Source organism: Sciurus carolinensis, chromosome 8 (assembly GCF_902686445.1).
Source record: "Sciurus carolinensis chromosome 8, mSciCar1.2, whole genome shotgun sequence".
Taxonomy (NCBI): domain Eukaryota; kingdom Metazoa; phylum Chordata; class Mammalia; order Rodentia; family Sciuridae; genus Sciurus; species Sciurus carolinensis.
In genome coordinates this window covers 143,238,219-143,261,408 of record NC_062220.1, presented here as the reverse complement: position 1 = coordinate 143,261,408, position 23,190 = coordinate 143,238,219, and the positions used below count along the sequence as shown (strand labels likewise).

Genomic DNA, 23,190 nt, shown 5'->3' with positions numbered 1-23,190 from the left:
CTGCATGGTTGAGGTCAGCATACTGGTACACTGCCTGTCTTGTAGGGATTTTTTTTTCTTTCTTCTTTTCTCCCCAGTACTGGTGATTGAACCAAAGAGTGCTTTACCAGTGAGTTACATCTACAAATTTTCTTTTGAGTTCGGGTCTTGCCAAGTTGCTGAGGCTGGACTTCAACTTTTGACCCTCCTGCCTTGGCCTCCAGAGTAGGTGGGATTACAAGTGTGCACCACCACATCCAGCTTTTTTTTTTTTTTTTCCGGTACCAGGAATTGAATCCAGAGGTACTTAACCACTGAGTCACATCCCTAACCCATTTTATTTTTTATTTTGAGACAAGGTTTCACTAAGTTGTGTGGGACCTCGCTATGTTGTTGAGATTGACTTTGAACTGGTGATCCTCCTGCCTCAGCCTCCTGAGCCTCTGGGATTACAGGCGTGTGCCCCTGTGCCAGCTCACATCCGGTTTTTATTGTGTGTTTTACTGGGTGTGTCTCCTCGGCTGCTTTCACACCATAGTGGCAGACCTGAGTAGTTGGACAGAGACTTTGTGACAACAGAACTTGAACTCTTATTGTCTAGCCCTGTATAGAAATGGTTCCTGCTCCCTGACCTCAGTGAACTGCTCAGACGTAAACCCCTCCTCCTAGTGAGCCTGCAAAGCTAAGGCATGTGGTGGTTCAGGTGCTGAATTGCGTGTTCTGTGTGCTATTCTCGTTGTGTGACTCCTGATGCTCCATTAGATCTTCACCCAGCAGTCTCTCCCTGGGGAGCTCTTCCTGTTCCATCTGATCTGGTCTTCCCCTTACACCCTGGGCCTTGCTCTCTCCCATCCAGCAGTGTGACCACTGCTGTTCCAAGTGTGTGTTCTGAGTACAGTGGCCAAGTCACTTTCCGAGAGCCAGCACCCATCTCTAAGAAGGGAGCAGTGCTTATCTGGGGGATGCACTGCTGGGGCGGGCCTGTGGACAATGTTGCCCACGGCTCAGGAGAGGCTGGAAATGGAAGCACAGTGCTGCTGAGGGACCTTGGGACCCACGAAGGCACATGAAGGGAGTCTGGCATTGGAGAAGCAGAATCATTAAAACGCTTGATGAGATGGTTAGGTTGCTAGGTAGGTTGTCAGTAAGGGAGTAACAGGCAAACTTTTCTCAAGAGAATTTTAGGATGGTACTTGCATACGTGCCTTGTAAAATAGTTATTATGAGTATTTTCTCAAAAATGATAATATTGAACTAGTTTCCTAGAAAAATAATTTAAACCCAAGTTACTTTGAGAAAGATAAATTGCACTTTTGTTTTCTTTACAGCACCAATGGAACAGTGATCAATAAGCTGAAGGTTGTTAAGAAGCAGACTTGTCCTCTACAGACTGGGGATGTCATTTACTTGGTGTACAGGAAGAATGAGCCTGAACACAGTAAGAGGAAAACTTACTGGGGCTATACTCAAGCCCAGCGCTGTGCTAAGGGAATGACCAGCTGAGGCTGGAGCTCCTCTTTAGAAAGTCTGTGGCACACGTGTCTCCTGGAGAATGTTCCAGTTGGCCACATTCCCTTGCTGTGTGTGTGAACTCCTGGTGTGAACAGTTGGAGAAGGGTAGTGTCGACCGCAGTCAGAGCCTTTCTTCAAGAACACCTCTGTGGTTGTGAGCAGAGCCTCAACACAGCAGCTGTGGAGGAGCGAGTGGGGCTGGGTTAGGCTGTGCAGAAGAGGAACTTGGGCTGTGGGAGCAGAACCTAGGAAGAGACCTGGAGCCATTGTTGACTCTGCTCCTGGAGAGTTCACAAGGGGCGTGAAGGTTAGCTCCAGGACTGTGCGAGAACCATGTTGGATCAGGAGTGCTCGGGGAGCTCTGTGACTCAGAGGCATTCTAGAGACTCGCAGACAGGAAGATCTTCCTTGGTAAGGAAGAGGAAGTGGGGGGCAGAGGTTCCTCAGGGCATGGTGGGCTTCCTTGCCACATGGAAGAATCTTGAGTTCATTCCTTTCTTGCCTTTGCTTATGTGCAATGTGTATTATTCACCTTAGTCTGCCTCCTGAGGTCACTCCCTGAGGCTTGCTTATTCTACAGTTGGCACAGATGTTGTAGGCTAATTGTGTTAGAATCTCTTCCACGGTTAACGTGGTTACTGGCTGGTTAGCGAAGACAATCAACAGGTAGATGGGCTAGAGGGAAGAGGAGAGAGATGAGGTCTCCCTTCCTACATGGCCACTGCTCTGATAGGATTACTTTCCTCTTAGATGTGGCGTACCTCTACGAATCTCTACGTGAAAATCAAGGCATGACACAAGAATCCTTGGGTGAGTGATCTTGTGGTGAAGACATGTATGCGTGGAGGGCTGTTAATTCTAGGACAGTGTCCTTTTGCTTCACCCCTGCAGTGTCTTCCTGGGCTCTTAGTGTGTGTTCCTCATGCTCCTTTTGTGCTTGCAGAAGCCAATAAAGAAAATGTGTTCCATGTGACCAAAGATTCCTCAGGTCCAGGGCGGGGTGACGACCCCCAGGTCCCACCAGCGTCGCCCACCACTCAGGCATGCTTGGAGGAACCACAGCCATCCACATCGACGTCAGACCTCTTCCCCAGGGCCTCCACCTCTTCCACAGAGACGGCTGCTGCAGGGCGAGAGCATGCCTTCAGCTCTGGTGAGCGGGAGGTCTCGGTGGCAGTCCCGTGCTTTGCTCCCTAATCTTCACCCACGTTGTCAGACAGAAGAGCCCTGACAGGCTCTCATTAGCAGGAGTTCTGTAGTGGAAAGTATTGGCCTATCCTGTCCCCAAGGAAATGCTGAAGGTCAAGGAATATGGTGCCATGGTATTTCTATATTCTCTCATGTCTCATTGAAGTATGCTTCATATAACGTAAGTGTCACCCAGTTAGTGTACACATCAGTTGGTTTTAGTGTATTCACAAAATTTGTGCCTGTCACCACTGATGCTGGAACATTGCATCACCTGAAAGGAAGTACTTACATTGCTACAGATTTGCCTTTTTTGACATTTCATGTCTATGGAATCATACGATATGTGGTCTTTTGTGATCAGCATCTTTCACTTAGTGTATTATTTCAGGGTTTACCCGGGGTAGTATATGTTAAAAAAAAAAAAAAAAATTGTGGTACTGGGGATGGAACCCAGGGCATTGTGCATGCTATACAAGTGCTCTACCACTGAACTGCACCCCTCCTTTTTATTTTATTTTGAGACAGGGTTTCATTAAGTTGCTGAGGCTCTCTTCAAGTTTGCAATCCTCTTGCCTTAGCCTCCTGAGTCACTGGGATTACAGGCATGCACCACTAAGCTCAGCAAAGAAGTGTATAGTTTAAAACCAATTTTCCATCCCTGTTCCTGATTGCTTAGTTCTTTCTGGCTTTTCCTATAGTCATTGGGATAAAATCAGAACATCCAGCTGCAGTGTGATATGAACATCTCCTTGCAGGTGGTATACACATGTGTTCCCTAATTAGACCATATTCTGTGTTTCTACTTTTTTAGTTTACTTTTTCAGTTATTCCCCTGTGTTTTTCATCTAGATTAGCTTTAGAATTAGCTTTTCAAGTTAAAAGAAATCTTTTTGAGATATTGATTTGGGGAGAATTGATATTTTTACAATACCCAGGAAAATGGTATTTCTCATTGGTTATTAAAGTCTTTGATTTTTATTTATTTATTTATTTTGGTACTGAGGATTGAACCCAGGGGCACTTAACCACTGAGCCACCTCCCCAGCCCTTTTTATTTTTTATTTTGGGGTCTTGTCAAGTTGCTTAGGACCTTGCTGAGTTGCTGAGGCTGATTTTGAACTTTTGATCCTCCTATCTCAGCCTCCCAGGCTTCTGGGATTATACGTGAGTGCCATGGCGCCTGATGCTGTTTGATTTTTCAGTGAAGTGGGTTTTTTCCCCCCTAATACTAGGGTTGAATCCAGCCAGGGGCACTGTACCATTGAGCTACATTTCCAGCTTTTTGAAAAGTTTTGTTCTGAGACAGGGTTGGCCAGCCTGGCCTTGAACTTGTGGTGCTCCTGCTCAGCCACCTGAGTGGTTGGGATCACAGGCATTGCCAACATGCCCAGCCCATGTAAACTTCTAAACTAAAGCCCCAGCTTCTCAAAAGTCTCTTGATTTACCTCCATTTTAACATCATTACCTCAAATTTATGAATGAAAGAAATTGCAATCACGCTTCAAGATGCAAACATGCCAGACCTGAGTAACTATGTGGTCAAAGTCTTAAAACTCTCTAGGCCTGTGCACCCTTCCAAGGGTTCCTCAAGCACAGACAGGCACAGATGGGTTGTGTACTGCTGGCTGTCCACAGCTGGTTCCAACACCTGGTGACTGATCCCATGTGATGACAGCCCCAAAGAAATAGAAAGTGATATGTGGTCCATTCGGCATGGCTCAGCACACCCAAGGGGAGGCACTGAGGGATACTCGGTCCATTGGGCATTGCTCAGCACACCCAAGGGCAGGCACTAAGTTGAGTGCAGATCTCTAGCCATGTGCTGAGGTCAGGCATGCCATGTCTATCATCTCAAGCTGTGCATTTTATGGATATTATAACAACTTCCTCAGAACTGTGGCACGGGACAGTTGAAAGAGAATCTTAAGTTAGATAATCTTCTATTCCATCCATCTGTGTGCATTGTGTGTTGTCTGCTAAGCTGTGATTAATGTTCTGATTTCTTTAAACAAGTAATGCATTCATATATTTGGGAATTTTAAATAATAAAATTTTTCTGTCATATGCGTAAGCATTAATATGCTTACAAACACTAACACTAAACACTAACAAAACAGTTATACTTACAAACATTAACCCCAGCACAACACTTAAACTAACAAGATAATCATGGTGAATACCTGTTGAGCACCTGCTAGACTGAGGTAGTGTAATAAGTGCTCTGTTTTGGTTAAGTTCTCTTTGTTGGGGCCAGTCAGGGAGGTGCTGTTACCATTACCTTCCTGCAGGAGATAAGACACACAGCTGAGCACAGAAGCCTCTCTCAGTTGTAGGTGAGTGAGTGGTGTGGGCAGGAGCCAGCCCTGGGAGCTGCTACCCTTTTCTTCCCTCAGTGTGGGAGCTAATTTGTTCCCACAGTCATTCTTTTTCTCCTCAGCTACTCCAGGCTAGTTCCTTTTATCATGTGATGACATGGTTTGAATATTAGAAACAACATACGTATTGTGCTGTAACGTTGCAGACTAGATCTGGATGAAGACAGGGTGTAGTTAACTGCCAGAGTAGATCTGGGTGAAGACAGGGTGTAGTGAACTGCCAGAGTAGATCTGGGTGAAGACAGGGTGTAGTGAACTGCCAGGCTAGATCTGGGTGAAGACAGGGTGTAGTGAACTGCCAGAGTAGATCTGGGTGAAGACAGGGTGTAGTGAACTGCCAGAGTAGATCTGGAAGAAGACAGGGTGTAGTGAACTGCCAGGCTAGATCTGGGTGAAGACAGGGTGTAGTGAACTGCCAGAGTAGATCTGGGTGAAGACAGGGTGTAGTGAACTGCCAGAGTAGATCTGGAAGAAGACAGGGTGTAGTGAACTGCCAGGCTAGATCTGGGTGAAGACAGGGTGTAGTTAACTGCCAGAGTAGATCTGGGTGAAGACAGGGTGTAGTTAACTGCCAGAGTAGATCTGGATGAAGACAGGGTGTAGTGAACTGCCAGAGTAGATCTGGGTGAAGACAGGGTGTAGTTAACTGCCAGAGTAGATCTGGATGAAGACAGGGTGTAGTGAACTGCCAGACTAGAACTGGGTTAAGACAGGGTGTAGTGAACTGGCAGGCTCCTTCTCGTTTTGCTCATGTCAAGCAGAACTCGGCCTGCCAATGTCACCCCTGCCCTTCCTGAGGCCACACCCTGCTCCATTCCTACTGAAGGTCTCTGCCTCAGGTGGGGCTGTTTGGAACCTTCACCATCGTGTGCACTGTGCAATGGTTGGCATGTGGGTTCATACCTGGTCAACCAGTGCTCGGGCTGATCCCATTACAGGCATATCTGCATTTCTTCCCTTGAGAATGTACTTTTGCCCCCAGCCTCACTCCTGCAGCAACAGGCCCAAGTGCATGTAGGACGTGGGATTTGCATGGTAGTAGCTTACTGTAAGTGGTGTGTCCTCAAGCTATGACATCTTGGACTGCAGATTGCCCTTGGTTTAAACAGTGATACTTGGTCAGCATGTTCTCTCCTGAAGTCGAGAAATCAGAACCTGTCTTGTTTGTCTCCTCTCACAGGGGCCGGGGGTACAGGCTTCTCCGTAAAAGGATATGGTCCATCTGTGGGAAATGGTGAACTCTGCAGCCCTGCTTCAGCTCCCCCAGACAGAGAGGGAGCACAGTTTTCTTTGCTGGAACCCCAGAACCAGGAGAATTTGGAACCCGTGAAAAAGAAAATAAAAGCAGGTTGGTCTTATAGCTACAGGTATCCTCTGCCCTCTCAGGAGCTGCTGGGGATACTGTGTGCGTGGTGGCCATGGCCTTGCATGGGACCTCCTTTGTGCTGACCCATGGGGATCCCCCTCAGCTTATACTTGGAGCACCTCACATTTTCTGAATGAAATTGAGTTCTTTTCTTTCCCATTTGTGTGATCCGGATGGGCTAACATCTTGGTCTAGAGATAGCACATTCCTGATTGGATCTTCCATGCCAGAGTCCTCTGTCTTGATTTTTTTGGGGGGTGCCCGGAACTGGGATAGAACCAGGGCCTCGTGCATGCTGGGCAGTGCTCTGCCACTGAGCTACAGCCGCAACTCTTTTTATTTTTATTTTGAGACAGAGTCTCACTAAATTGCCCAGACTGGCCTTGAACTTGCAGTCCTCCTGCCTCAGCCTCCCATGGATCATAGGTGTGCACCACAGTGCCCTGCTTAGATGTTGTCTTAAGTGATAGTGAGCCTTCACATTGAAGATGGTTTAGAGAAAAAATGTCTGTACTTCAAAAGCCAAAGTTCAAGAGATTATGTTTAAAACATGTGGAGATGTGGTGGGTAATGCTGGCTGGTGTGCAACAGGCCCAGGGCAGTGCGGGACCCAAGAAGCTGGTCCTTGGGAGAAACAGGGCTCTCTGAATATTGGGGGACTTGGTTAACGGACTTGAGGAGGGCACAGGAAGCATCAGCAGCAGTTACATAGCAAAGATACACACATATAAGAACGAGGCAATTTTAATTCCAGAAAAGATGAAAAAATGTGTAAATCACAAAAGGTAATTTTGGTATATTACTTGGCTCAGCAGAGAATGCTTACGTAAACACAGTGAAAACCATTTGCTGTAATTAACCCACAGTTGTGTTAGATAATATTGGGAAGGAAGTTTCAGGGGCCAAAATACTTTTCTGTGTTGGTAGACGTCAGGTGATGGTTTGTAAAATTGGTAAATCAACACTGGGAATTTAGCTCAGTGGTAGAGCATTTGCCTGATGTGTGCAGCTCAGAGTTTAATTCCTAGCACTAAATAAAATAAAACTAATAAATAAAATGTAGTATTATAATTCAAATACATGGAAATAAATACCAAAAGGAACAGCAAAATGACATGGAAGTGGCTTCCTCACAGGAGTAAAATTGGAGTGAAGGCACACTGGGCAGAGGTGCCTGTATTTGTTTTCTTCTATATGACTTAAATTGCTTGTTTAATATTTCTTTAAAAATAAATATTACCAGGCATGGTGGCACACAGACCCTATAATCCCAGCAACTCTGGAGATTGAGGCAGGAGGGTCACAAGTTCAAGGCCAACCTGGGCAATTTAGTGAGACCCTGTTGCAAAATTAAAATTTAAAAAGGTCTGGGAGTGTAGCTCAGTGGTAGACGACCCCTGGGGTTAAACCTCAGTACCAAAATAAATATACTGATCTGTGATGATGAACACCTGAGTTTACACTGAGCAATAGAAACATACCAGGAAAGCTCATGGTGCCATCTTAGTCTCTGCTTTCTAGCATGTTCCTGGGTACTCGAGGGGTCATACTTTCTCATTTGTTTAAAAAAATTACATTTACACAAATACTATTTAACAACTGGCCCATCTCTCTCTGTCTTCCTCTCTTTTTGGTACTGGAAATTGAATCTGGGGCACTTAACCACTGAACCACATCCCCAGTCTTTTTTATTTTTATTTTGAGACAGGGTCTCGATAAACTGCTTAGAGCCTCGCTAAGTTGTTGAGGCTGACTTTGAATTTGCAATCCTTCTGCCCCCCAAGTTGCTGGAATTACAGGTGTGTGCCCCTGCCCCCAGCCTCTTAGTGTGTCTCTCTCTCCCTCTCTTTCTCTCTTTCTCTCTCTCTCTCTCTCTCTCTCTCTCTCTCTCTCTCTCTCTCTCTCTCTCTCTTTTTGAGGGGAGGATCTTACTGTGCTGCCCTGGCTGGCTTCAATTTCCTGAGTTCACGTGATCTTCCTGATTCAGCCTCCCAAGGAGCCAGGAATACAGGCATGCACCTTGGCACCCAGCTTATCCTTTTTCTCTTAGCTATACATCCTGTGTGTCATTTTGTGACAGGAACTATTCTACAACAGAATGTAAACATACTGGAACATGGACCTTATCTGGAACCACCTTCAAATGGTCTTTGTAGATAACAAATATAAGGCCAGCACTACATCTTCTGCTTCTGGCCAACTGCAGCAGCCTGAGGGTCCCTTGTCTCCAAGCTGGGCTCTGTAACACCAGACTGGGCACCAAGTTCCACCCTGGTGTGCCCGTCAGAACATGTCCCTTTCTCTCCCAGGTGAGGTGCTTGACCTGAACCTGCAGCATTTGGTTGCAGACCAGGGTAGAAACACCCAAACCTCCCGTGAGGATGTCAGAGTTGCTGCTGTGAAGCCAGACAAGATGGAGGAGACGCTCACGTGCATCATCTGCCAGGAGCTGTTGCATGACTGTGTGAGGTATGCTGCCTGATACCCTCGCTGGCTCACGGGTGGACCCTTGGCCCTGGGAGGAGAGGCTGCCAGGGGAACAAGCTCTTTGGTCCTCCTTGTTGTGGAGTCTGCTGAAGTGCCATTCTCATTGCACTTGAAGAGCCACCCAGGAGACTGGGGCTGTAGAATCCACAAGGTTTTGGTAGCATTGGTTTTGACTGACGTGCGTCATGGGTAACCCAGTGAACCCAATTTCTAGCTTGCAGACAGATCACTATACCAAGTCTTAAATGTTTCCTGGTTAAAGAAATGTAACATTGTCATAGAATAAATGTCCCAGGAGCAGCCCCAGACAAGCCTTCTCCTTACCATAGTGTCAGAACTTAGGAGGTATAGCCTAATGAACTTCCAGTCCTGAAACACTGAGTTCCTGTTGGTCGTTTCTGCAGTCGTAATCTGCTCTCCTCTGTCCCTTTTGATGACACAGAAGCCGTGTGACCTCTAGTTTCTTTTTATCAACCAAGACTGATTAAAGTGTTCTCCGCCTGGGAGATGGCTGGGCCCCACAGTCGGCCTGTGGCTCTGATCAGCTTGCTCTTCTGCCTGGGAAGGCCGACTGCAGATCTTGCTCCAGGGGTCCCAGTGACCGGTCTTTGGAGGTCTGTCTGGAGAGGGGTTCCTTCCTCCTGTTCTTCCAGCTTGCAGCCCTGCATGCACACGTTCTGCGCAGCTTGCTACTCCGGCTGGATGGAGCGTTCTTCCCTGTGCCCTACCTGCCGCTGTCCAGTGGAGCGGATCTGTAAGAACCACATCCTCAACAACCTTGTGGAAGCGTACCTCATCCAGCACCCAGGCAAGTGGGCCACCACCCAGGCTCTCCTTTCCTCAGGTGGGAGTTCAGCTCTGAGGAGAGCAGTCTCTGTCTCCCTGGGCCTGGCTCGCTGCCAGCGAGCGCTGCTGTGTTATTTGAATCTAGACAAGAGTCGCAGTGAAGAAGACGTGCGAAGTATGGACGCCAGGAACAAAATCACCCAGGACATGCTGCAGCCCAAAGTCAAGAGGTCTTTTTCTGATGAAGAAGGAAGTTCAGAGGACCTGTTGGAGCTGTCAGATGTTGACAGCGAGTCCTCAGACGTCAGGTAAGCCCTGTTTCCACCTGGGATCAGGGTCTTGGAGCCAGAGGTGCAGTCAGTTCTCCAGTAAAGAGTTTGCAGTGGGGTGGGCAGTCGGGTGCCTTGTGGTCTGACACTGGAATGTGGCCAGGACTGGGGGAACTGGCAGAGAATAGGTGTGTACCTCAGGTAGTAGAGACAGCTCTGTATTCTCTTCCAGTGGAACTAGTCACTCCCCAGATGCCTCACATGGGTCTTGACTCACTGGTCGTAACAGTGTTGTGATTGTTACTTTTTCTCCATGTAAGCAGTTTTATCTAGTGACTGTGTTGTCTTCCACCATAAATGGTAGTATTGATCATCAGGTAGTGTCACAGAAAAGGTACTGTCCCCTGCTAAGAGGACATAGCCCTAGGAGGCCTTGCCAACTCTGAAGTCCAGAGTCTTCATTTTGGGCCAAGGCCATGATATTTAAAAAGACAATAAACAAAACCCAGAACTTTTATTATCTTTATTTCTTTTTGCAAAATTTAGTGGTGATGATTACACAAAAGGAAGAAAACCAAGAATCACTTTAGTGTTAACATTTTATTTCCCTTTCTTTCTTTTTTTCTTCCTGTGATACTGGGTATTGAGCCCAGGACCTTGTACATGCTAGGCAAGCTGACCACCACCAACCTACACCTCAGTCTGAGTGTCAGCTTTTATTATATCCATGTGATATTTGTGTATTCACACATGTACATCTCTACAAAATAGAACACAGCATACTAATAAGTATTTTGTGAAGATGGGATCGAATTGCACTCAGGATTCTGAAATTTCCAGACAGTCTGCCTTGGGAAGCAGTGCTGCAGGGCCAGCAGCTTCACTAAGATGACCTGAGATGCATATGGCCAGGAATTTTACCTTTCTGGACTTTTGATATGTATGTGCCCATCAGAAAGGTCACTTTAATGCCACTCTGTGAGGTACACATGAAGGATATTCTTTACCAGCCTAGTATGAGAAAATGGTAATATGCTTTTCATTTGCATTTTCCTTATGAATGAGCATCTTTTCACTGTGGTATTTTTATCTGTTTATCTTATCCATTCCTCACCCTTGTTGGTTCCTGTCCCTGGTTTCAGGCTCAGAAAGGCATTCTCTGAGATGAGTCTCATACTTTTTCTGTGAATTCTTTTTACAGTCTACGTTTTTGACTAGTAGTTTCTGAGGTGTCGTAAAGACAAGCATGCACGGCAGCACAGGCTGTGATGAGTGGCGTGGGGCCCCCATTGTCCAGTTGGAAAACCACTGGAGGAGGGTGTCTTTCCATGTGGCACCGAGTCTGGCTTTAACGTGGGAGACCTGAGGGCTCTGGGCAAGGCAGCGGTTCCTGAGCCCAGGGCCCACCTCAGCTGAGAACGGCCCCAGGGGCTGGTGTGCTGCAGCCTGGGGGTGAGGAGTGGCGCAGGTGGTGGGTGGGTGTTCACCCCCAAATCCTGTTGGGGTGGTTTTAGACAGTGCCCTCTGCAGCACCTGGGGTTGGGCAGGAAAGAGGGGCCAAGCCTGTCCTTCACACTGAGGTGGGGTTGAAGCTGAGCAGGGCGGGAGCTGAGGTGTGAAGGACCGAGGCCCGCAAAGGGAGCCAGCTGCCGATCAGCATGGTAAGGTGCTGCCCCGAGGTCTGTCCTTGTCTCAGATGCAGAGCTGCCCCAGTGCCTGGGGGCCTGCTCCTCTGTGGCTCCAGCTCTGCCACGTGCTCTTCCTGCAGTCAGCCATACATCGTGTGCAGACAGTGCCCCGAGTACAGAAGGCAAGCGGTGCAGCCCCTTCCCTGCCCAGCACCCGACAGTGAGCCGGGGGCCCGGCAGGCCCTTAGTGGGGATGCACCAACAGCATCCGCCAGCTTCACAGCAGGTGAGACAGCGGCATCTAGCCTCGTGTCTTCTTGTGACCCCTGTTGTTCTGGCCTCCTACACTGTTTCCTCTTGGGGGGGCTTCTGTCCTCCAATCCTTGGCCTCCATGGCCACTGCCTCTCAGATCCTCTTAGTTTTCATAATCTATCTCAATGAGAATCATATAAATAACTGTTCACGTGTGGGTCTTCCCTCCAGGACTTGCCTGGGAAGTACCAATCCTGATGTTAACACTTAATCTGTCCCCAGCCCTCTGCTTCAGGGCAGGTGTTTCAGTGGGTTTTCAAAAACCAAAAGGAGATCCCACATCTGTCCCTCGAATGAGAGACTTCTCCCTAGCAGTGGGTGCTGAATCCTCAGAAACAGGCACACATCTCCAGAGCCACCTCAAGCTCTCTTCTATCAGTTGCCCATTTCCAATAGGTGGGTCCCCAGATGCTATCCAAAAAAGCAAGGGAGGGGCTGGGGGTCTAGCTCAGTCATAGAGCACATACTTAGCTTGTGTAAGGCCCTGGGATCAAATCCCAGCACGAGAAAAAAAAGAAAAAAAAAAGGGAGCACTCTTGCCTCCACCCATTCCATGGTCCCTGTCTGATGTAAAGATGGCCTGAAGGCCCTACCCTCTCAGCCAGGGCTCAGCTTGAACATGTCATGAGGCCACCAGCCCCAACTGGTGCCTCAGAGTCATGTCATTGACCACCCTCCTGCAACATGGCCACACTTCTCCAGGTGACTTCTAGGACCCGTGGACGGGACATGTAAGACTGTTCTCTGCCATTGGCAAGGTTACTCAGCACCCAGTAACTTTCCCACTCTGCACATTCCTTCTTTCATAACAGGACCCACCAGCATCTACCCTTGGGCTGTCAAATTACTAATTAGGATCACACAAGTAGAATATGTGTCATGCATGGAGAGAGCCTGAGTGCTGTAGGTGCCCAGTGACCCTTAGAATGAATTGAGTCGTGATGGTTGGCATGGTGACCTCCCCATGTTCTCCCCCACGTGGGTGGTAAGTGTCCAGGGAACATACCATATGGCCATAGAGCTCCTAATGCCAGATCAGTTGGTCTTGCCCACCATGCCTGCCTTTTGTTATTAGAAGTATATAGCTGTTCTCTTGCCTCAGCAGAAATTAAATATGTAGCCTGTTTTGTTGTTTTATAATATGCCTGCTCTTCCTTTGTAGGAAATAGTAGAAAATCTCTGACTAATCTTTGAAATCCTGCTTCAACCCCTGAACCAAAAGACAGTTTTTGGGTTTTTTTAATTTATATTTATTTATTTATTTATTTTTCTTTTTTCTTTTGGTGCTAGGGTTAGAAGCAGGACCTCATGCATGCTAGGCAGGTGCTCTACCACTAAGCCAGACCCCATTTTTGGTTATTTTTCAATCTACTTAAAATCCCTTAGTTTACGAGACCGGATATCATCTGACTCCTGAGGGACCAATCTGCATTCTCTGTGTCCTCTCTCAAGCCTGTGTCTCTCCTGTGTGCTAGCTGCCTTTCCAGATGCAAACCTCTAATCTGCTGTCTTTATGCCTGTGTCCCAACACCCAACATGCTTGTGCTTCAGCAACCCAGGATTATGTGTGCCCTCTACAAGGAAGCCACGCCATCTGCACCTGCTGCTTCCAGCCCATGCCTGACCGGAGAGCAGAGCGGGAGCAGGACCCAAGAGTGGCCCCTCAGCAGTGTGAGTAGGCCAGGCTGCCTGAGGTGCCCCGAGCTCATGTTTCAAATGTGCTGACCTTGTGTGGATGTGAAGCAAGATGTAATGTCCTCCCCTTTTTTTGGAGAGTGGGTATTAGGAATTGAACTCAGACACTTGATCACTAAGCCACATCCCTAGTCCTATTTTGTATTTTATTTAGAGATAGAGTCTCACTGAGTTACTTAGTGCCTTGCTTATGCTTAGGCTGACTTTGAATTGTGATCCTCCTGCCTCAGCCTCTGGAACTGCTGGGATCTTTTTTTATTTTTTCTAATACTGGAGATTGAACCCAGGAGCTTGATCATGCTAGGCAAACGGTCTACCACTGAGCTGCATCCCCAGCCCCTTTTATGTTTTATTTGAAGGCACAGTCTCACTAAACTGCTGAGGCTGACCTTAAGCTTGGGACCCTCCTGTCACAGCCTCTCAAGCTGCTGGGATCACATGCTCATCATGTTCAGCTGACCCCATGTGACCGTGTTGAACTGTTCTAACGCTGCCCTGTGGAGACCAGGTTTCCACATGAGGATCATCCTCTTGGGTTCTAGATCTGCAGCCATCCCCCATCAGCACCAGTCACCGTTTGAGGTGTCACTTACAGATCTAACAGATGAAATAGGATGTTTTTAGTTTACAGTTCTTGCCATTAAATCAAAGCATGTCTTTTATTTGATGGTCATTTGAATGTACTCCTGATTGAAATGTCTGTCCATGTGTATAGCCTTCTTTTAAAATACTTCCCAGTCATGCAAGCTCTGCATGTGTTAAGCTGTTGCTGTTGAATGAAGAGAAGCATGGACCCAAGTGAGCATCAGTGAGTCCCTGCTGGGTGCAAGCCACTATCCTGGATGCCATGGGCCCAGTGCCAGGATGGCATCCGAAGTGGCCCTTGAAAGGTGCTGCTCTTGCCACTGAGTTTGTCAGGCTGGAGGCGCCTGGCAGGGCGGTGGGCTGTGGGTTCCAGGTACGACAGCAGGGCACCAGGGTATCCTCTGAACAGTCACTGCCCACTGCATGGTGTGTGAGAAGCCATGGAGAATGCTCACTTTGTGCCTGAGACACACAAGGTGGCCAGCAAGCTGCAGCCCAGGGAACAGCTCTATAAACTATCAAAATGCCAGCTCTGCCAGGCATGACCACGCCTGCGATCCCAGTGACTTGGGAGGCTGAGGCAAGAGGATTGAGAGTTGAAAGCTAGCCTCAGCAACTTGGTAAGGCCCTAAGCAACTCAGTGAGACCTGTCTCTAAATAAAAAACAAAAAAATGCTGGGGATGTGGCTCAGTGGTTAAGTGCCCCTGGATTCAATTCCCAGTAACCCCCCCCCCCCAAAAAAAAAAAAAAACCAGCTTTTCCACAGTAATCTTTACTTTTTCTCTTATTTCATATATAATGCCTTTATTCATAGAGACATTTATGAACTGATTACAAACTTAAAAAGATGTCAGTATTCAACCCTATGGTAATTTTAGGTAGGGTTAACCTAATACCACATTCCAGGGAATTGTGATTTTTTTTTTTGTTTGTTTGTTTTGGGCATTGAGAATTAAACTGATGGGTTCCTTAAAGTTTGAAACAAGGTCTGGCTACATTATTGAGGCTGCCCTTGGGTTTGTGATCTTCTTACCTCAGCCTCCTGAGTCACTGGGATTACAGGTGTGGCCACAATGTCTGGCTAGAGAATTGTTCTATAGAATATTAAACATTAAAAAAATGTTGACAAAGGCCACAGAGACACGATACTCCTGTCAGGTAGAAGAGGGCTGTCTATCAGATGTTAGTGCTGTTTTCACAAGGACAGAGCATGCTCAGAGCTTGGGGAGGGAGTACCTGCAGGCTCTTTGGTTGGTGGGGCCATGTGGTCATGGGTCTGGCTTTTTTCTCAGGGCTTAGTCATTGCAATTTAGTCAGCTTTGATGCTGGACTTTGACTAGAATGTCACCCCTGTGCCCACTTCCTTGGAAACCCTTTCTATGTGGTTTTCAAAGCATTGAGCCCCTGAGTTTGGTGCTAAGTGTTCTTGTGCCTGAGACCGGTTGCAGCATTTGGAGCCTGACTGACTGACTGTCCTCTGTCCACAGGTTCAGTCTGCCTGCAGCCCTTCTGCCACCTGTACTGGGGCTGTACCCGCACCGGTTGCTTTGGCTGCCTTGCCCCTTTCTGTGGTAGGATGGCCTCTTCAGCCCTGTGTGTGTTTGCTTGGTGACCTTAGAGCAGGTGATGGTGTTGTTTGTGGTCTGCTGTGTGCAGGGGCAGGGGTAGGCCCTGTCACTTTCCAAGTACTCACCTGCCTTCTCCTGCTGAACTGCAGAGGTTGGCCATGTGGGAAGTGTGGAATTCATGTTGACTCACAGTCAAGCCATGCGGACAGTTAGGGAGATACAATTTCCAATGCAGGAGGGTGTGTGTATGCACATAGAATCACCTCTCCTGAGAGTCTTCCTCAGTGGTCCAGATTTTATGATGCCAGGCCAGGTGTTCACAGATTCAGATCTTATCATTTTAAGGAGGGAGGGCAATCGAAATCATTTTTCTTGTTCTTTATTTAAAATTGCATTTTATTATGGGATTTTTAGTCTTTCCATAATCTATAATGAAAAGAAATTTGGTTATTCTGTCAGGTAAACGATTCTTTGATGCAATGTTGTCTTTATAAAACAGATAACTCTGCTTCCCTTCCCCTGGCAGAGCTCAACCTGGGGGACAAGTGTCTGGATGGAGTGCTGAACAGCAACATCTACGAGTCGGACATCCTGAAGGTGCCGTCATGCCTGCCTGGTTCAGGGCTAGCCAGAGGACTCCCCTGTGCTTTTGTAGTTGCTTTCAGGAATTCTTATAAATGTTATGACTAGTGATCTGCTTAGCTCTCTGTATCCCTTTGGTATATACGTTTCTCTGCGTATTTTAAACATAGGCGTTTCCTTTATTCCATCCTGTCACGAATCCATAGGAATCGGTTCCTGCAGTTCAGAGAGGATTTCTGGGAAGTGCTGGCTCTCCTATCTGAATGTGTTCCTTCCATTTCACATGCTTAATATGCACCTGTGCCCTCCTGCTGGGACCTGGCCTCCCTCCTGCTGTGTCCAGCACTGTGGACAGCACAACCAGAGCAGGGCTCCTTGTTTGCCATGGATACTGACAGGCCTGCCCCTCTCAGCTGCACCTGATTTGGGTCTACGAGGGTGCTTTTCTGTAGGCTTCCATGTACAGGGCCTGCAGCTGCATGTTGGCAGAGAGCAGATGCCAGGTCCTCAGATTCTCTTGTCACAGGACGATGACAGTGTTTTTCAGCTATACCTGTGCTATGAATGCCTTTGCAGGGTTTTGAGAGACTCTGGTGCCTCTCCCACCTGGGGTTCAAAGGCTAGCCTTCTTTGAAGCCCAGAGAGGCTCTCACCAGCAGCCTGTGAGCCCTGTGGGAGTGGGAGCAGCCATGGCCCAGGACTGTGTCATGGGTTCAGCCACCTCAGGGGCTCTTCAGGAAGTGTTTCCTTTCTTGTCATTTAGTATTTCTGCCTCTAGGTTAGTATTTCTTCTTATTGCCTTTTTTTCCCATTGCAGAATTATCTGGCAACCAGGGGTCTGACATGGAAAAACATGTTGACAGAGAGTCTTGTGGCTCTCCAGCGAGGAGTGTTTTTACTGTCTGGTGAGTTTTGTGTCACTTGCCTTGTTCCACGTTGCCCTCTGTACAATGGAGATGATTTCTAGGTTGCCTCAGCCTCCTGCACAACAGAGAGCATCTGGCAGGTCACCCTGGGTAGTACTACTTGTCTGCTTTCCTACATGTGTGACTTTGACCCCCACCACCCTAGCACAGAGAGAGCGAAAGGTCTTGATACTTCTGGATTTGATAAACACTGTGCTTACACCTGCAGGGCATATTCCAGAACCATCTCTCCCTGTATGGGAGGAGAGGAGCATAGCTTGGGAGACTACCACTCACTGACACCAAGTTCTAGGATGTTTGTTCCCAGACCCTTGTTTGTCTGTCCCTTGGTGTGTGGGTCCCTCAGTGGGGGCTAGTCCCCCTCCTAGGGGAGCACATGTGCCTTGTAGGGTATGACTTTTGTCACCCAGGGAGGCTGCAGAAATATATAACAAGCAGTTTTTTTTTCCTGAGACAAATTATTATGAGAGAAAGACTTGTGAAGTTTGCTTAAAATCCCATCGAAGGGCTGGGGATGTGGCTCAGTGGTAGAGCACTTGCCTTGCATGCACCAGGCCCTGGCTTTGATCCCCAGCACCAAAAAAAATAAATAAAAATACGCAGAGATGGTATTTGTGTGACCACTTTCCTAGGCCCTTCTAAATACCTGTTTGTGGATAGCACTCCAGATGACACCTCCCGTGCGTGCTGTTTGTGTCTAGTTTCTCTTAGCAATGTGTCAGGCACTGCTTTCTGCCAAGCAAGGTCTGTACCCTGGTTTGCTTGTGTGCGTGTGGTACTGAGGGTCTAGCCTGGGCCTCGTGCCTGCCAAGCAGGCGCTCCACTGCTGAGCTGAAGGCCCATCCCTACCTTGAGTTTTATTATCATGTAGTACTCTTAACACCATAGTCTGTTTAGTTGATTCATTAGTAAAGGATATTCAAATTATTTCCAGTTTTTCATTACTTTAAACAACTCTACGTTTGTTGAGCACGCATTGTAGATCTGGGAAGTTGTCACCTTAGAGTAAATAAGCAGGACTCTCAGGGCAGTGATGCACAGGGTTGAGACTCTGTCACATAAGTACACTGTCCTTCCCAAGGCTGCATAGGTCCCCACCAGTGCCTCAGAGCATGAAGGGAGGGTCTCCCTGCCTGTGGACTCTGCACGCATCTGTAAGTCTCATGAACACCAGTGAGGTCACAGCAACATGGTGTTGTTTTATTTGCCCATATTTGGTTATTATCGACAATAACTACCAATCTTTTTGCATATATATGGCATTTACTTGTCTGTGATCTTGGTCTATATTTATACCAGGTTATTTAGGGGTTTGTTTTGATATGGATTTGTATGATATCTTTGCTAAGTAAGTACATAACATTGCCATTTGTGTTTTAAATATGTTGCCACTATATTATTAGTATTTCACATTTGTCATATATGTTTCAGTTTTGATGTAGATTTACAAATTCTCTTCTTATATACCTGTTGGTTTTTATAACATACAGGTTGAGCACCCCTAGGTTCAATTCCCAGTATTACAAAAAAGAAAAGAAAAAAGAACAGCTCAAAAAAAAAAAAAAAATTCCAGTTTTCTTCTTAGTACTTTTCTGGATTTTTTTATTGCATGGTACTTGAACCCAGAGATTCTTGCGTGCTAGGCAAACACTCTATCACTAAACTACACCCCCAGCCATTTTTGAATTTTAATTTTGAGACAGGATCTCTCTAAGTTGCCCAGGTTGGCCTTCAACTTGGGATCTTCTTGCTTCAGCCTCCCAAGCAGCTGGGATTACAGGTGTGCACCAAACCAGGCTGGATATTTTAATATATGTGGGATTATTTTTCTAGAAAAAAATAAATTGGGGGCTGGAGAGGAAGCTCAGTGGTAGAGCACTTGCCTAGCATGCATGAGACTCTAGGTTTGATCCCCAACTTTGAAAAAAAGAGAGAGAAAACTAAATTGTAAGCTAGATTAGTTCTGATGTTCCTTTTCAGTTTCTCTGTCTCATTGTTTGAATTGATGTTGTTAGCCTCCCAGTAGTTTGAAGTGCTGCATCTGTTCTGTTGTCTGGAAAATGCCTTTGCCTGATAACCGACTGTCCTCTGCAGATTACAGAATCACTGGGAACACTGTACTATGTTACTGCTGTGGCCTGCGCAGCTTCCGGGAGCTGACCTATCAGTATCGGCAGAACATTCCTGCTTCTGAGTTGCCAGGTAAAGAACTCCACAAACTCCAATTCTGTCCAATCCAATTCAGGATTGGCTTCTCTGTCCTTCTTGACAGATGCTTGGTTTGGGCCTCAGTGCTGTGTTCTTGTCAGAAGTCCACAGCAGCCAGGGGGAAGAGAGTCACCCAGGTTGTGGGAGGCCGTTTACCTCCCCAGTCTAGGCAGTGTGTGTTGCTGAAGGACAGGTGTGTGAAGACCTGGGTAGACTGTTAGAGGACTTCATTTCCTGATGTGTCTTTCCTGAAGGACAGGTATGTGAAGACCTGGGTAGACTGTTAGAAAGATGTGTCTTTCCTTCCAAGTTTGTTTTCCTTTCCTGAAATCCTGGCACAGCCATATACTGATGATGAAGAGCGACAGGGCCCTTTGTGCTCAGTGGTGGCTTCCTTGGGTCCCGACTTACATGCAGCAGCTGAGTGGGGATGTTGCCTTAATGGTTGTGCACTGTCTTCTTTTCTAGTGGCTGTAGCATCCCGTCCTGATTGTTACTGGGGCCGTAACTGCCGCACTCAGGTGAAAGCCCACCATGCGATGTGAGTGAGATGGTGGTACCAGGCTTGGGGAGGTGGGCTGCAGTTGTTCCCTGTCTGCTAAAAAATATACGAATTTTGGTGGGGTACAGTGTCAACTTTCTGTAATCCCATCTAAGTGGGAGACTGAGGCAGGGGGATGGCAAGTTCAAGTCTAGCCTGAGCAGCTTAGTGAGACCATCTCAAAATGAAAAATAGAAAGTGTTGTTTGTGTTTTTTAGTAATAAGGCACCCCTGGATTTGATCTCCTTATATAAACAACAGTTGTGGGTGTGTGGATGTGTACATATGTAAATATGCATACACATACACACTAATTTATGGGGCTGGATTGTAGCTCAGTGACCTTCAGGGATATAAATAAAGATTCTATTATTGCCTGTGTGACCTTGAAAAAATCCCCAGAGTGCATGCTTAATATGTGTAAGGCTATGGGTTCCATCCTCATCACCACCAAAAAAATGTGTGTGTACATATGTGTGTAATAAGAGTCGTCATGCTTCCATAAAGTCACACAGCCTTGTAAAATAGCATCTTTATGGAGAGATTCTACCTCTATTTTGATACCTAATTTCCTGATTTTTTTCTGATGGGAGGTGGTGCTGGGGATTGAACCTAGGACCTTGTGCCTGTGACGCACCACTGAGTATATCCCCAGCCCTCATATCTTGAAATTTCTCTATGCAGATGTTCATTTCCTCTGTCTTCTTGGCTGGAGTCACCTCTGACAGCTTCCAGAGCACAGCAGACATGGGAGGTTTAGCACTGTCTGAGTCAGGGGCTGTGGTCATGGAGACCATCTGTCGGAAGCCACAGGCCCACTTGCATAATGCTGTGACACTTGGGTGTCTTCCATACTGTACATGGGTGTTTGTGATCACTATCACTTGGTCACCCCTCCCCCCCCCCCGCCTCCCGTGATGTCTTCAGTGTGGTCTTTAAAGGTCATGCTCAGAATTTAGGACTAATCTCTCTGCCACCCCCTTAAACAATGGAGTGAGATGATCACTCTCAGTCAACCCATTGGCCAGTATGTAATCCCCAAACAGGCATTTGTTTTTCAAATTGAAGTAATTGAGCCAGTGTTCTCTGTATGAGAGATGTGGACTCAAAGACATCTTCCATAAAGGAGGAATTTTGTGGGATAAAATCCTTGTGTTTTATTTGAACTTAAACAGCATATGGAAGAGACCATTTTTTCATAAGAAAGGAGATTTCCCTAGTAACCAGCCTTTCCTGAAAGTAGGGATTCGGTGTCACATGCACATCCTCTCTTCCTCCATGGATGTCTCTGCTCTTGCCCATGGTTTGTGGAGAGGTGGGGTGCCACTGTCACCTGCCTGGGCCCCTGTCTCCATCCTGTCAGGTGATATGCAGGGCTGCAGGCTCTCTCTGAAGAGGCACAGCTCTTATGCTTTTCTCTAAGAAAATTACCCCAAGAAGTTTTCACCTCTATTTTTAAGTTTGAAAAAGGAAAAAGCAGGCTACTTTGGGGTTTCATTTCTTTTTTTTTTTTTTTTTTTTTTTTTTGCGGTACTGGGGATGGAACTCAGGACCTAGTGCTTGCAAGGCAAGCACTCTACCAGCTGAGCTATCTCCCCAGCCCAAGGGTTTCATTTCTTTGATGTTATTAAAAATATACTGCTGTGCGTCCACAAACACATGCACACACAATCCTCATGTAGTTCCTCCAGTTTGTGGTTTCAGAATCTGTTTATTTGAACACTTCTCTGATGTTATCTTGTGTGATGTGACCATTTTCTCTCTGCAGGAAATTCAATCACATCTGTGAACAGACAAGGTTCAAGAACTGAACATCAAGGGGACACACGGGCAGTTTGGAGTACTGGAGGCAGGGACACTGCGGTTAAGAATTCTGAATACCCAACATTTTAAGGGCATTTTTACAGTTTCCCCTAAGCAGTGCTGGGTCTGGTCAGATTCTGTTGTGTGGCTTTTTCTTTTATGGAATTTTACCCCCAAGCAGCCTCTGGCCACCGCCGTCCTCCTGGTGAGTGGTGGGAGCAGCTGGCTGAGGCCTCCTGCCAGAGCACAGCGGCCCCTCCCTAGAGGTGGAGTAGTCCAGTTTTGCTCTTTTGTACCTTTTCCACAACTGCAGTTAAATGGAAATCTCTTTTCAGGAAAAGTTTCATGGGAAAAAGAGAAGTTTAATCAGAAGCATTCTGTTTAAGGAAAGGGAGAGTAAATTTACAGCCTACAGGATGTACAGAATATGACACTGTTGAGAAAACCACACCTTTTATATATTTTTAATGGGTTTGGTGCTTATCTTCTAATAAGATTAAAATATCACAAACTGTAGCACAAATAATATAATTTGCAAATTTACTAAAATCGGGGGTAGTATGATATCTCAAAGAATGAGCATATGTTTCTGTTTGTTGAAACAATCATCAGATGTCCACAACAGCTAACCCTGGACAAAATGTCAGGTTAGCAGCTCCTTACTAAAGTGTGTGAGTTGCAGCCGTTGTCCCCAGAGCAGGGCTGGCAGGTCCTTTTGTGGAGTGAGGGTAAGGTCGCCAGCCCTACTGCGTTCCCTCTGCAGCTGGGTGGGGCGTGGGGCCACTGCTTCCTAATCTCTTTACTCCTCTGTTAGGTTTGCCATGTCATCTGGAATAATACTTGAAATTTTGGTTTTTGTTTAAAAAAGGAAAAAGTTTTTTATCTTTTGTCGAAATCACCTGTTAAGTTTGTTCGCAAACTGGTAACTTTTTGCTTCTTCTCAGGAATACAATTTTCAACTGTTGTCTTGCTCTTGAAACAAATTGAGAGGCAGCACTCTGTATTTGTGGGAGAAAGTTCTCTTTTTTGATTCTAATAAACAAGCTGTGTTTGTTTCTCCTCTCTGTGTGGGGTTCTGTGTGGGGCTGCCACATGCTCCCCATCTTCATGGAGATAGGCTTCATGCAGGTTTACTAGTTCTTCACTACTTGTCCTCTGGTCATCTGGTGTCTCCACCAGCATACTGATGAACCACTTGGTGTGTGCCGGGGTCCAGCCCTAGCAGGGGTTGTAGTGGTCACAGGTGATGGAGTAGGCGTCGGCAAGGTGGAGAACTAAGCAACACAAACTCAAGGAATGGATGCTAAGTTCTAAATTTTATTTTTCCCAGCCAGCTTTTTATACATTAAAAGGTTGACAGTTACACATGTTTGTC

At 46.7% G+C, this 23,190-nt stretch overlaps 1 protein-coding gene across 4 annotated transcripts in view; it reads left to right on the top strand.

Moving 5' to 3' along the window:
- Positions 1–22,875, top strand: part of Chfr (checkpoint with forkhead and ring finger domains) — a 29,826-nt gene extending 6,951 nt beyond the window's left edge. Inside the window, exons 4-18 of one of the 4 annotated variants that reach the window (XM_047561983.1) lie at positions 1,308–1,417; positions 2,242–2,301; positions 2,471–2,644; positions 6,238–6,405; positions 8,733–8,892; positions 9,564–9,718; positions 9,842–10,004; positions 11,734–11,879; positions 13,458–13,577; positions 15,675–15,758; positions 16,282–16,352; positions 17,155–17,242; positions 19,358–19,465; positions 19,940–20,012; positions 21,781–22,875. In XM_047561983.1, coding sequence (XP_047417939.1) covers positions 1,308–1,417; positions 2,242–2,301; positions 2,471–2,644; positions 6,238–6,405; positions 8,733–8,892; positions 9,564–9,718; positions 9,842–10,004; positions 11,734–11,879; positions 13,458–13,577; positions 15,675–15,758; positions 16,282–16,352; positions 17,155–17,242; positions 19,358–19,465; positions 19,940–20,012; positions 21,781–21,823 — 1,723 coding nt within the window. In that variant the 3' untranslated portion in view covers positions 21,824–22,875. Of the gene's footprint in view, positions 1–1,307; positions 1,418–2,241; positions 2,302–2,434; positions 2,645–6,237; positions 6,406–8,732; positions 8,893–9,563; positions 9,719–9,841; positions 10,005–11,661; positions 11,880–13,457; positions 13,578–15,674; positions 15,759–16,281; positions 16,353–17,154; positions 17,243–19,357; positions 19,466–19,939; positions 20,013–21,780 lie in introns of all 4 variants that reach the window. The other 3 variants (XM_047561981.1, XM_047561982.1, XM_047561980.1) reach the window with 3 other exon arrangements.
- Positions 22,876–23,190: the final 315 nt, after the last annotated feature.